This window comes from Kazachstania africana, chromosome 1, assembly GCF_000304475.1.
Source record: "Kazachstania africana CBS 2517 chromosome 1, complete genome".
NCBI lineage: Eukaryota > Fungi > Ascomycota > Saccharomycetes > Saccharomycetales > Saccharomycetaceae > Kazachstania > Kazachstania africana.
The window spans coordinates 1,045,444-1,058,961 of NC_018940.1; the positions used below are offsets into that span (position 1 = coordinate 1,045,444).

Genomic DNA, 13,518 nt, shown 5'->3' on the forward strand with positions numbered 1-13,518 from the left:
TATTAAATGTTGTTCATCTGTTCCTCAAATCTCGCCTCCCTTATATCGTTGACTTTCTTCATTAATGCCATCATTTCAGCTCTTTCAGAAATCTTAGCTGCCGCAGTTAATGCTTTATCTTGCTTCAATTCTCTAGCTAACGACAATGCTCTTGCTGCATTTTGCTCCGAGCAAGCCACGGCGAATAATCTTAACAATGATTTGTCATATGCACCATTTAAGGATGCCAAAATGTCCTGTTCGTTACCATATAATTCTCCATCATTTTCCAAGGTATCTGTAAGCAACGTGGAGAGAATCTTTGAACGAAGCAGCTCCTCTTCAGCGGCCATATTTACCGGTACCACGATTTCTTTCTCCACTTTTTGCTCCTCATCGGACTCATCATGGAATGCGTCTTCTTCCTTTTGCAATCTCTCCTTGTGCTCTTGTAGTAGTTGTGCTTTAACTAAGATGGGTATTCTAATTTCCATTTCTGAAGGAAGAGGTAATGGAAATTCAGGCCAAATATGTTTACCTTTTACCAGTATACAGTTAAGTGTATCATAACTCAAACCCAATGGCCAAACGTGGACATCATTATTTTCTTTACCGCCGGCCATTTTCCAAATTTCCATAGAACTATCTAGTACAGGCACCCATCTACTTTGAAGAGAAGATCTCCATTTATTAAGTACGAGAAGCACACCGTCAGCACCAAAAATACAGGGATCACCATAAATAGAAAAGAACAAACTCCTTATACCCATTGGATTGAACTTTTCGAAATTGGTATCAAACTCCTCATCTATATTAAGACTGAACGAAGGCAATGATATTGGCAACGAGCATTCTCTTTGATAATACTTTGAGGCTGAGGGAGTTTGTTCGAATAAAGAATATGAAACTCCATGAAACTGAGAAAAATGAACTGAAAAGATTTTATATTCATGCGCAGTCAATGCTACTATAGGTGACATTTTTTCAATTGCCAATGGAACTGCAAACTCATTGAAGATTCTAACATAACCTAGGGATGTTCCTACTATGATTAATTTCGGTGTGGCCGCAATCGACGTGATCCTCTCATCCTTCGATAGTGGAATAAGTTTTGTCCAGTTAGAATGCGTGCTGTCATGTGGTCTATACTGCAACTGACCTGTTTTAGATTGCGCAAACAAGGTTCCAATTTCGTTCAAGTAGCAGACATCGTAGCCAAAAACGTCTTCGAAGTGATATTCACTAAACTTTCCTATATCGAAAAATGACACAGTTATACTATTTTGTTCACTATTGCGGACGGTCGAGACATAGCCAATAGTATTCATGGTCAGATAACGCCTATCAGTTGAACCGAATGGGGTTGCACCAGGAGAAATTGGTCGGTAGTGAAAATGAGATGATCTATCTTGAACAAAATTTACCGCGTTATTTCGACGATAGGAATGTTTATCGTTGTATGTAGCATTATTTAATTTTTTAGCGTTTGTAACATATCCTGCACCATCATCATCATCTATAAAATCCTCCTCGTCATCGAAATGATACTTTCTCTTGCTTTCATTTTCATTGACATCAGAAAACAAAGTACCAGAGTCAGCAGCATCATTATCATTTTCATTCTCCTCCCCATTAGATTCTTCGGCCATATCATTTACGTGATTTTCTCCAGAGCGTGATTCAAGTGCATTTTCGAGTTCCGAATCTGAATCAACAAAGAGACCATTCTTTGATTTTGGTTTTAAACTTGAGCTTTCTCTGCTTGCTAATGGTTCTGTTAAATTTAAGGATTCGGCCACACTTTGAACTGTCAAAACAGCACCGGACCAAGTACCCAATATAATATCCATATCATTTTTACTGGCATTAGCTTTCCATATTATGTTGGTAATTTTTTGTTTGAATTGGTGAGTATAATGAATCTGAGAAGTTTGCCAATTCCAAACAGTTAATTTATTTTCCAGGTCAATTGCTGCCAAATAATTACCATGGACAGTATCGAATTGTAAATCAATAAATTTGGAATTCAAATGACTTAAATTACTAACCGTCTTAATCAAGGAATAATCATTGATTGTAAATATCTTGATTGTGGAGTCTTTACAAGGTAGTGCAAAATATAGTCCGTTAGGATGCCATGCTGCACGAGTAGAAATCCTATTCTCTTCACAGAATTCTGGATCAGTGATTTTTTCTTCATCCAAATTGTTATCTAAATCACTGTCACTATCATCCCCCTCGTCTAATACCTGATTCAATAGCTTGTCTTGAATTGTAGCATTATAAGCATTTTCTGGGATATAACCGGGCAATTCATGAACTTTATTTGGTTTTGTTGATGTCATTGAGTAGAAAGACACTACGCCATTGATTGTCGATACGGCGAGGATGTTAGTCTTTGGAGTATAAGATAATTGAGAAATCTGCTCATCAGTCTTAATAGTAGCCTTTGTGTTATCACTATCGCTGCCTAAATCGACAATTGTCAGTTCCAAATCATCACCACCAAGTACACACATTTTCCCAGAATGTACAACAGCAGAATCACGTAAAGGTAACGCCGATCTGTATATCAAAGATTCCTTTGGTTCAGTGAAACAATAATTGAATGCATCACCCTTTGAAGTTGTTATGATAAAATTCGCTATGCCACTACCCCTGATAGAGGTCAAATCTTTCACAATTTCTATGACTTCTGGCTCCTCTTCTGGGTTATTTGTCTTAAGAATCTTTGTCATACCATTCTTGTTAGCAACGCACAATAAGTTATTGTCTTCTGCTAAACTGATTAAGGTTTTTCCACCATAATCGAACACCGTCTTTTCGACTACAGTAACAGACATATCCACCAAGATGCAATTCTTCAATTCTGTCTCTCTACTTTATCTTAGAAAGGCTCCTTTTGCTTGTTTTAATTGAACTGATATAAAGTTTACGCGTCTAATGACATATATCTTGAATCTACGCGTTCTGCTATGAAAGTGACATAAAATACATAGAAAACAGAGGAAAAAAACATCGCTTTTACGGCATAGCAATATTCATTCCAAGAACGCATGATCTCACTAAAAGTGGTTGCAAACGTACCAAATCCAATTACCTTGTCGATCGATTTTAACAACTTTCTTTACGAGTTTTATTAAAATTGCACTATAATATATCGCTTTCAACGGCAAAGCGTCTCATTTATTGGCTATTAAAAAATTTGTAGCTGAAAGCAAAAAAAAAATAAAGCAGAGTTTCTAGGTAACTGAAGTTAGTGTCATAGATCAATTGAGCCGATATACACGAGGTTAGATATGTTGAATTTAGGTGGAGGTTCGAATAACGCTACTACAGGCCTTGGGGGATCAACCTTTGGCGCTGCTAAGCCGGCCACTGGGGGATTTTCTTTTGGTAGCAACAATAATGCGGCATCTACAACTGGAACTGGATTATTTGGGAGTAACACACAACAGCAGGCCAATTCTAATACTGGAGGACTATTTGGATCTAAACCGGCTGGTACTGCCACCGGTGGTGGTCTCTTTGGTCAGCAGAATTCTACTGCCCCGGCATCTAGTACAACAGGAGGACTTTTTGGTCAACCGTCAAATACGAACGCTACTTCGGGTGGCCTTTTTGGGCAACAGTCCAATACAAATGCTCCATCAGGTGGTCTTTTTGGAGCAAAGCCTAGTGGACTAACAACAACAACTCAAACTTCTGGCGGGTTATTTGGAAACCAGCCGGCAGCTCATACTACAGGTGGAGGCCTTTTCGGTCAACAGAACAACGCCACCACTGCACCATCTACCGGAGGTCTTTTTGGTACCACGCAAGCTGGTACGACTTCTACTGGATTATTCGGTCAGCAACAGCAACAACAACAGCCTGCAACTGGCGGCTTATTTGGATCTAAACCAGCTACGGGAGGTCTATTTGGCCAGAGTATCTCGCAGCCCCAACAAACTAATGTCCCTGCAACAGCTACGAATAGCATCACCTCTACACAACCATCTTTCGCTTGGTCATCACAACAAGCTTCCGTATCACAACAACCTCAGGTTCCTTCCGCATTAAGCAACTTAAATGTTCAAGCAAATAATACACAACCAATACTAGCAATGCAACAACAACAAAATGCTAATTATCCAAATCAAATACAGGAACAAATAACGAAATGTAAAGAATCATGGGATCCATCATCATACAAAAGTAAATTGCGAACATATGTCTATAATAAAGTGAATGAAACGGAAGCAATCTTATATAACAAGCCCAATAATGCTATACAAGAAGAATGGGATCATGCTATTGAAAATAAACCTAACAATCAAGTCATACCGGTACAGATCTTTGGGTTCGAAGATCTAAACCAACGTAATAGATTACAGATTGAAAATGTTGCACAAATTAGACTTATTTTGAAAGAAATGCTAGATAGGAACACCTCATTACAACAGCGACATGAACTAGAAACTGCTTCAAGAATATTAAAAGTAGATTCAAAAAATATCGAAATCGAAAGAAGAATATTGAAAGTAGCATCCCAATTGGCAATATTGAAAAATAGAGGATTGCCACTAACCATTGGCGAAGAGAAAATGTGGGGCCAATTCAAACATTTATTGGATAAAAGTAATGATCCTGCTGGGCTAGGTAAAAGTAACGAATTATGGGCGAGGTTAGCCGTTCTGAAAGAACGAGCTAAAAGCCTTTCAGATAAATTAGATAATACTATGCTTGTCATTAATGAAAATGGCGGCAATGAGATCAAACAAAAAAGAGACAGTACAGATGATACTAGCGAAATTAAAATAGATAAGATAGCCCACATTTTAAGCAATCAACAACGTGGTATCTCTTACTTAAACGACATTTTGGAAAAAGATAATGCATCAATCGATGAAAGACTAAAGAAGAAATGATCGATTTGTTAATTATCTAAATATGTACATATGTATAAATTTCAAAATTTTTTAAATCCATTGAGCAAGATATCTAATCTTTGGGAATCTCGTGAATTCATTTTCGTCATTTCATTGAAATCATTCCTTCTATCAAAGCCATACAACCAGCGGCGCATTGAATCAGGTAAAGAGTCAAAGTTGTTGAAATGTTCCCACTCCAACCTCACAATTGCCTCATTTCCAATGACTGGTTCTGAGAGGGAGTGTGATTTGTATGTGTTGTCTTGACTGTGTCTCAATGGTGAATCATTCAAATTTATAGAAATCTTTTCATTATTTGTAGTTAACAGGAAATCTGAAGGGGATTTTGAAAATATCCATGGTCCAATCATTATGTCGGAATCTGGCCTTTTATTATTCCAGCTTTCCCTAAGTTGCTGGTACAATGATCCCATCGTAAGCTTATCGTCCTTTTGACTGCCACGGGCCATACATATTCCCCTAATATTATAGACTATATGTGATAAGGTCGTTATGTTTTTAGAACTCAGTATCAATTGTAAGTTTGGATTATATCTATTAAATGAAAAGGCTATGCTTTGCATATTGTTTGAAGAGCAATATAAGACATTACAGAGCTTCTTCAGTTCAGTGTAAATCAATCTATGCGTATCAAATGGAGTAAACCTGGATCTTTTTAAGGTGCGTACATTCAATTGGAGACATATGAGCTCATTATTTAGGAATTTGCACGACATACCGTCCTCAAAGTGTTCTTGCGGCCCTTTTTGTTGTGAATTATTTTTTATATCAAATGGTAACTTGATTATAACAATAAATTTGATATATAATGCTCATTACTTGAAATATATACAGGATCGAAGGAAAAAAGTTTCTGAACTATAATCATTTCCATTGTTTTTTGACAAAATGCCAAACTATTGGGGATACCCATAATACAACAGATGCGACTGCTGCATTTCTTAATGTCTTATTCGTTTGTTCTTCATGCATTCTCTTCTCTTCTTCAGATATTTCTTGCTGCGGTAAACCAAACATTGTCGTATTTGTACTCTTAGTGTGGCCTAATAGGACGTCTTTTGCTTCAACTTTTTGCTGTTTTGATTTAGCAAGAGCTTGATAATTTTTTATTCTAAGGCTTCTTATTTTTAAAATTAAGAAAAATTTCAAATGTAGAAGAAAACATAGAAACGTAAGCAAAATAGAAGAATTCATTAGTAAGAAGGATGGATCCAGATCATAGTATTAATATTAATAATACATCAAACGTCGTTGAGGAAGCTCAAATTAATGAGATTCAGACGCCTTCTGTGGAGCCAATAACATTCGATAATAACGGGAATGAACCTGCCGTTCAAGACGGTGACCATCATGCGTCTAAGTCAAATACTGAAGAAAATGATGTTGTAGTAGATAGGGCCATCATAGATAACATCCCTGTGGAGGATGATGCTCCAGTCGAGAGAAAACGTAAACATATTGCTTCTGGGAATGATTCAGAAGAAGATTCAGAGGAGGAAAATAATCAGGTTGATACGACGCCAGAAGTAGACACAGGCAGACCAATGACTAAACGTCAAGAGTTAGAAGATAGATTAGATAGGCTATTGAAAAAGCCAAAAGTCAGAAGGTCAAGAAGAGATGAAGATGATTTAGAGCAATATTTAGACGAAAAAATTTTAAGACTTAAGGATGAAATGAATATTGCTGCTCAAATGGATATAGAAACCTTGAATAAGAGGATTGAAACTGGTAATACCTCTTTAATTGCTATCCAGAAAGTCAGACTGTTACCAAAGGTAGAAAGCATACTATCGAAGGCAAATTTAGCAGATACTATTTTAGATAATAATCTTCTACAGAGTGTCAGAATCTGGCTGGAACCATTACCCGATGGATCTCTGCCATCTTTTGAAATTCAAAAGTCACTCTTTGCTGCTATCAAAGATTTACCAATAAAAACAGAACATTTAAAAGAAAGTGGACTCGGTAGGGTGATGATCTTTTATACCAAATCCAAACGTGTGGAACCACAGTTATCTAGAATGGCTGATAGACTAATTGCGGAATGGACAAGACCCATCATTGGGGCATCTGATAATTATAGAGATCTAAGAATTACCAAATTAGAATTTGACTATGAAAGATCAAGAAAGAAATCTGCATTAGACTCAGCTATCAGCAGAAAGAGAAAACTTAATAAAACCAACAGCGCTACTGGCGAAAGATCAAATACGCAAACATTATATGAGCAAGCTGCTGCAAGAAGAAATAGGGCAGCTGCACCTGCACAAACGACAACAGATTATAAATACGCCCCTGTCAGCAACCTAAGCGCCATACAAAATAATGCAAGGACTACTGGTGTTGGCTCTACTTTAACCAATAATGATATGTACAAGAGATTAAATGCAAGTCTCCATAAAAACAAGAAGAAATAGATAAATTACCAAAAAGATGTTTTGAGTTAGTTTTATCTTTCTGATTATATATATAGAATTTGTTACTATTCAATATATGTTACTCAAGAAAACAGAAATTTTATAATGATACGTTTAATTGAAGGTAATAACTTTGAAAAATTTTATACATTGCTAAATAACAAAATTATGTAAACAAATTGGCAAAAGCTTGCTTAAGATCTTGGCTTTTCCTTCTTTTCCTTCCATAAAGCTAATAAGGAGACACCAGAGACCTTGACGACCTTGAATCTGACACCTGGAATATCACCCTTAGCCTTACCTTTTCTACCGAAACCAGCTAATAAGACTTCGTCATTTTCATCAACAAAGTTTAAACAACCATCATTTGGAACGAAAGCAGTAACTTTCTTACCGTTCTTGATTAATTGAACTCTGACACACTTTCTGATAGCAGAGTTAGGTTGCTTGGATTCGATACCTAACTTTTCTAAAACGATACCTTTAGCGTGAGAAGAACCACCGAATGGAGAAGATTTGAAGGCAGTACCTAGTAATCTCTTCTTGTAGTTGTTTTCGGCCCAACGGCTGTACAATTAGTTACAGAAACGTAGAAGTTTCATCATTTATTGTTAGTAAATTGTCACTTAGTGTAATATAATGTGATGATATTGAAAAAAGCGTTGATATTTCTATCATTGAATTTGGAACCTGGAATTCAAACTAAGGAACTATTATTCTGAAATCTCAATGGCCATACTATTACTTATGGCTTTAATACTCAAAATCATGTGAATATACGCTTTTATACGCAGAAGTAATCTCATAAATGGCCTATTTCAATATCTCATCATTTCGTTCATCATCTTTAAATATTAACATACTTGTTTCTTCTGTGGACACGTAATTTTCTAGCAGAATTTAAACCTCTTGGCTTACCCTTACCCATCTTAGCTGTCTTTGTCTGTCTTTATCTTTTAATGGTATAGACACACTATATACATCGCACTAATATCAATTTTAAGCTAATGGATGTTACATTTTTCCAGCGGAGGCTCTACTGGGTTCATGGGGTATCCTCCCTGTACAATGCCATTCCAGAACTTCGTAAGCGCGACCGTCCCATCCACCCACTATGCGGTGAATTCTCAAGGTGCTGCCGCGAGGCACACTAGAACTGTCCGCCCATTTCCCTCTAACTCGTTCGGCAGAAGGATCCCTTCTAGACAGACGGCTCGCTCTGCCTAGCGATGGATTTCGGCTGCATAAAAAATAGAAAAAAAATCAAAAATACTTGAGAGCTTTCTGCACAAATGTGTGGGTTTTAGAAATGTAGGGATGTGGAAACAGTCATACGAAAAACTGAAAGTGCAGATCGAAAATATCAAATAGTCGATGAGTTTTTCAGGCTAAATAGAAAAAGAAGTGTGAGTATTAAATAGAGACATAATGTAATCCTATATACATTGGCCAGTGAACCATGACCACTGTACAGCCTTTTGAGGCAACTGATTTGTTCAAGTTAAATAATGTAAATTTGGATACTCTTACAGAAAACTTCCCACTAGAGTTTTATTTTGAATACCTCATATTATGGCCAGAACTATTCTTCAAGAGTGTTGAATATACTGCAAATAGCAACTCAAATCATGATATCTCAGGATATATGATGGCAAAAACTGAAGGAAAAGGGCAGGAATGGCATTCTCATATCACCGCAGTTACTGTCTGTCCTGAGTTCCGTAGAATATCGCTAGCTTCAATGTTGTGCAATACATTAGAAGCCATCACTGATTCTGAACCACACAATGTTAATTTCATCGATTTATTCGTAAAATGCAATAACCAATTGGCTATAATGCTTTATGAAAAGCTGGGTTATTCCGTCTATCGACGAGTTGTTGGCTACTATAATTCTAATGAAGATGGATACCCTGAGACGCTGAAAAAGATTAATGATGGTAAGGATGCATTTGATATGAGAAAAGCCATGGCAAGAGATAAGGGACAAAATATTAGAAAAGATGGGAGAAAGCATAAATGTTACCCCCATGAAGTGAAATTCTGAGAAAAAAATTAATTCAACAAATCATATTATATATTACGCACTTAAATTTTCTCTGTAACCTACCAGCCGTAGTTCAAATAATGTTCAGTATTTTTCTGTATATACAAATATATGCTGTCTACAATTTGCACATCGACAACTCACATTAGACATAACTTTATTCAAAAAAAATCAGTATAGGACAACTCTCATATTGGCGTATACTATTCTTCTGTAATAGACTTCACTGGTTTCTTACAGTCTTTTCAAATCGAAAGAGCTGTCTTATATATAAGATACATCATTATTAGTGCCTTTGAACTTATATAAAAGTATAGCTTAGCTTTAAATAGTATAAAGCGTTATCTAACAAACTAAATGGAGGTAAAGAAAATACAAGAATGGAAATTCTTATTACTAAGACCTCGTTGTTTTTGATGCTTTATGTACTTTTGATTAAATTATTATATACAGAAGACAGCAGCTGATATAAGGCAACATATCCGATTTCCCGAGCTTGGTACTTTCAGCCTTATTTTGTGATATACTTAGTCAAAGGAAAAAAACGACTATATCTAAAATCTGTCGTCTATTTATATATATTAGCATGCAAAATTCTTCCATATCTAAATACTGTTGTTTGATACAACCGACCTATGTCTAGCTTAGAAGTAGCTGTCACCGGTGCCATTGCGTCAGCCCTAGCGAATACTGTCGTCTATCCATTGGACTTATCTAAGACAATTATTCAAACTCAATCGAAATCCACAAAAGAATCTAAAAAGTATAGCAATGTTGTAGACTGTATCATCAAAATCATTAGACGGAAAGGTCTTTCAAAATTGTATCAGGGCCTTCCGGTAACTTTACTTGGCAATATTGTCCAAAGCTTTTGTTATTTTTATTTCTACAGTCGAATCAAGGAACAGTATCTCAGATGTAAGCTTATTAAACTTAGAATAATTCATATTTCTACTATTGAAGAACTTTTATTGGGTATTGTGGCTGCATCTATTTCACAGTTTTTTGTAACTCCAATAAATGTTGTTTCTACGAAGCAACAAACGATCGAAGAACCCAATGAAGCAAAATTTAACAGTGTGCTTCAATCATTGTTGAAAAAAGACAGAAAGCAACTATGGAAAGGACTTAAAGTCTCGTTATTATTGACTATAAATCCTTCTATTACTTATACAGCCTATCAAAAATTAAAGACATTTTTCTATCCTAAGCAGAGTAATAATCTTCTGCAGCCAGGCCAGAATTTCTTGCTCGGTGTATTAGCAAAAGCTATTTCAACAGTATTGACTCAACCACTGATAGTCACCAAGGCTACATTACAAGGTAATACAGAAGTAGTATTGGAAAATATTCCCCAAGTTTTAGTGAATCTTTATCGTACAGAAGGTGTTGTGGGATTTTGGAAGGGGTTATTGCCTCAATTGATAAAAGGTATTCTTGTGCAAGGTTTACTATTTAGTTTCAAAGATGAATTGTCGAAGTTAGTAAGACGATTAATATTTGTTTATAAATATTACTACTATTAAATGCAAAAAGTACACCTTCAATTAACCAATGTCGGTTATACAAAAAAATATCGTATTAATCATTGTATAAATTCATGATATAACTTGTTCATTTTAAGCATGTTCGTATCTATCACCTTGAGTTTCGAATTGTTCTAAGAATTTGTTAATTTTTTGGAATTCTTCATCTGTGATAGTACACTTTTGTTCATCGAAGTTTTCATTCACTCTATCAATTGTAGAACCACTTGGAATTGGGATAAATTTGGCACCAGCATACTTCTTTTGACCATTCCAATGCTTGATCCAACCCAAAGCAACTTGTGGTAAAGTGACTTGGTGGGCGGCATCACGTTTATCAACAATTTCAGTTCGTAAAAACTTAACAAGCAATAAGTTTTGTTGTAAAGAATCACCATGGAATCTCTTCATTTTCTTTCTAATATCACCTTCTGGAATATCTGCATTTGAAGTGACTTGACCAGTTAATAAACCTCTACCTAATGGAGAGTAACAGATAATGATCAAATTTAAGTCACTACATGCTTTAGCAACGTCATTTTCGAAAATATTGAGACTGAATAGAGATAATTCGACTTCGACACAGGTTAAGTATTTACCGAAATCCTTAGCAATGGCTCTGATTTGAGGACTAGTAACTTCTGATAGAGAGATACCACCAATCAAACCTCCGTCAACTAATTTTGCTAATGCTTCGAAAGATTCACGTGGATATTCTTCACCAGCCTTAATTAAGGATTCGTCTAATCTAGCAACTTCAAATAAATCTATGTAACCGCCAATTTCTCTTATACAATTTTCAACACTAGTTATAACGTCGTCATATTTACCTTCACTCATAAAAGTTTGGTTGTTAATACCACCTTTACAAGAGATGATAACTTCTTTTCTTAAATCAGGGTATTTGGCGAAGAAATCCCGCACGTAGTTTAAATTAATAAAATCTGGACCGTAAAATTCACCGACATTGAAGAAAGCCTTTGTTTTATTGGATTCAGCCAAGGCAATAACTTGTCTCATGGATTCAAAAGATATTTCTTTTGAGACTGGAACTGGTTTCCAAGTTAAACTCATTAAACCATAACCGGTGTGTAATTTCGATAATTCTTCCTTAATATAACCGACTTTAGACATATTGATGGTAGTATAGAGAGATAGATTGTTTGTTATTTTTATTAGATAAGCCAAGCAGAAAATTAAAAAAGTGGTTAAAATTTTCAGATGGGATGTATTATCCTTTTTATATTATTTTAGTTTCATTACTCCTAATAGCCCTTTTTTCTCCAGAGGATTGCATTTAAAAAAACGATGCTTGCAAGGTTCAATAGTTTTCAATATCCGTGGAAGTTTCTGTTGATAATGGAACGATGCTCTTCGGTGCTTAGAAAAACAGAGAAAACGAAGAGATTGATTGGCATTCGAAGTTTTTTTGGCAAGACGGAAAGGCCACCAAAAAAAATAAAAAACTGAAGGAGGCAATCTCCCCGTCGTTTTCTCTGGTGATTGCAGATTACATTATTATTGTAAAATCTTATATAATCATTATGTGCCCGGAATTTGCCAATGAAGAATAAGGAAACAAGGAAAAACCCACGGAAATAAAATCTTTCTTTCCATAATTAAGATTATTTGTTGGTCTTGGCATTTCCGCGGGTCAAGAAATTTGCCTTTGAAGCCTTTACAAATTAGGGCTATGTGTGGCATTATAGCACGCAGCAAAAAACACAGGTATTGAGGTGGTAAATTTAGGCAAAAAAACTAAGAGCTCGCACTCAGGATCGAACTAAGGACCAACAGATTTGCAATCTGCTGCGCTACCACTGCGCCATACGAGCTGATTTTTAGGTTTTATTCTTCTTTTCAAAGGCTTACCATTAGAGGTATTATAATAATTGACTGCAACTTTCTAATGACCTTTGAATGAAATATGCCAGAACTATAGAGCTTACGTGTATAAGCCCTGTAGTAGATGAGCATGGCCTAATACATGAGCTAAAAATGAAGACAATTCATTCTTACATCTTTTGCACCACATAAAATATAGTTTTAGATTAAAAAGAGGGAACTTCAATTCAAAAAAAACAACGAAATACGTAGTACTGACTTGATCATTACTAGGCACTTTCTATTTTTAACAGCAAATACGGGCTATGATGATGAAAAGGTTGAGAAGCTTGGTTTATATACATTGGTAGGTTAGTATTGACAGCTATGAAGAGCACTTAGAATTGCTGGTAGCTGGTGGTATATTTTACTTCGAGAATAGTTAGACAATTTATCTTACATAAAGCATTCATTGGGTAACGACTGACTTTTACAAAAAAATGTAGCGAATCGAGGGAGTGGGCATCCTATTATGTGGTTTCAGTTACATGCTCGGGATAGTTATATAGTGAGTTACGGTAGGCTGGCTTAGGCACAAAAAGCCAATGAATAAACATCTAAACAAACGCTTACACTTTTGAGGCACGTAAACTGGCATGATATGTATCAACATGCTCCTATTTCTCATAACAAGACCATTCTGGCGGCAGGATGCATCGAATGGAATTTTTCATACACTGTGAAAAATAAAAATGGTGATACGATTCTTGCTAGGTACGAGTTATAGT

At 35.8% G+C, this 13,518-nt stretch overlaps 9 protein-coding genes and 1 non-coding gene across 10 annotated transcripts; 4 read left to right on the top strand and 6 right to left on the bottom strand.

Annotated features, from left to right (window-relative positions):
• Positions 1-2: 2 nt before the first annotated feature.
• CTF4 (chromatin-binding protein CTF4) lies at positions 3-2,822 on the bottom strand (the record flags this gene model as incomplete). The annotated part of the gene is made up of 1 exon (XM_003955049.1): positions 3-2,822. The coding sequence occupies one exon, from the start codon at positions 2,820-2,822 to the stop codon at positions 3-5; it is 2,820 nt and encodes a 939-aa protein (XP_003955098.1).
• Positions 2,823-3,278: 456 nt separating this feature from the next.
• Positions 3,279-4,889, top strand: NUP57 (FG-nucleoporin NUP57; the record flags this gene model as incomplete). Its single annotated transcript, XM_003955050.1, has 1 exon — positions 3,279-4,889. The coding sequence occupies one exon, from the start codon at positions 3,279-3,281 to the stop codon at positions 4,887-4,889; it is 1,611 nt and encodes a 536-aa protein (XP_003955099.1).
• A 41-nt stretch (positions 4,890-4,930) lies between these two features.
• MSS18 (Mss18p) lies at positions 4,931-5,629 on the bottom strand (the record flags this gene model as incomplete). The annotated part of the gene is made up of 1 exon (XM_003955051.1): positions 4,931-5,629. The coding sequence occupies one exon, from the start codon at positions 5,627-5,629 to the stop codon at positions 4,931-4,933; it is 699 nt and encodes a 232-aa protein (XP_003955100.1).
• Positions 5,630-5,777: 148 nt separating this feature from the next.
• On the bottom strand, positions 5,778-5,930 carry TOM5 (Tom5p; the record flags this gene model as incomplete). Its single annotated transcript, XM_003955052.1, has 1 exon — positions 5,778-5,930. One exon carries the CDS (start codon positions 5,928-5,930, stop codon positions 5,778-5,780), a length of 153 nt encoding a protein of 50 aa, XP_003955101.1.
• Positions 5,931-6,118: 188 nt separating this feature from the next.
• SPN1 (transcription factor SPN1) lies at positions 6,119-7,333 on the top strand (the record flags this gene model as incomplete). The annotated part of the gene is made up of 1 exon (XM_003955053.1): positions 6,119-7,333. One exon carries the CDS (start codon positions 6,119-6,121, stop codon positions 7,331-7,333), a length of 1,215 nt encoding a protein of 404 aa, XP_003955102.1.
• Positions 7,334-7,527: 194 nt separating this feature from the next.
• RPS23B (40S ribosomal protein uS12) lies at positions 7,528-8,261 on the bottom strand (the record flags this gene model as incomplete). The annotated part of the gene is made up of 2 exons (XM_003955054.1): positions 7,528-7,900; positions 8,197-8,261. 2 exons carry the CDS (start codon positions 8,259-8,261, stop codon positions 7,528-7,530), a joined length of 438 nt encoding a protein of 145 aa, XP_003955103.1.
• Positions 8,262-8,792: 531 nt separating this feature from the next.
• NAT3 (peptide alpha-N-acetyltransferase complex B subunit NAT3) lies at positions 8,793-9,380 on the top strand (the record flags this gene model as incomplete). The annotated part of the gene is made up of 1 exon (XM_003955055.1): positions 8,793-9,380. The coding sequence occupies one exon, from the start codon at positions 8,793-8,795 to the stop codon at positions 9,378-9,380; it is 588 nt and encodes a 195-aa protein (XP_003955104.1).
• A 635-nt stretch (positions 9,381-10,015) lies between these two features.
• On the top strand, positions 10,016-10,906 carry ANT1 (Ant1p; the record flags this gene model as incomplete). Its single annotated transcript, XM_003955056.1, has 1 exon — positions 10,016-10,906. The coding sequence occupies one exon, from the start codon at positions 10,016-10,018 to the stop codon at positions 10,904-10,906; it is 891 nt and encodes a 296-aa protein (XP_003955105.1).
• Positions 10,907-10,999: 93 nt separating this feature from the next.
• Positions 11,000-12,040, bottom strand: KAFR0A05360 (pyridoxine 4-dehydrogenase; the record flags this gene model as incomplete). Its single annotated transcript, XM_003955057.1, has 1 exon — positions 11,000-12,040. The coding sequence occupies one exon, from the start codon at positions 12,038-12,040 to the stop codon at positions 11,000-11,002; it is 1,041 nt and encodes a 346-aa protein (XP_003955106.1).
• A 629-nt stretch (positions 12,041-12,669) lies between these two features.
• On the bottom strand, positions 12,670-12,741 carry KAFR0Atrna3C. The gene has a single exon. It is a non-coding gene; the product is annotated as a tRNA-Cys (tRNA).
• Positions 12,742-13,518: the final 777 nt, after the last annotated feature.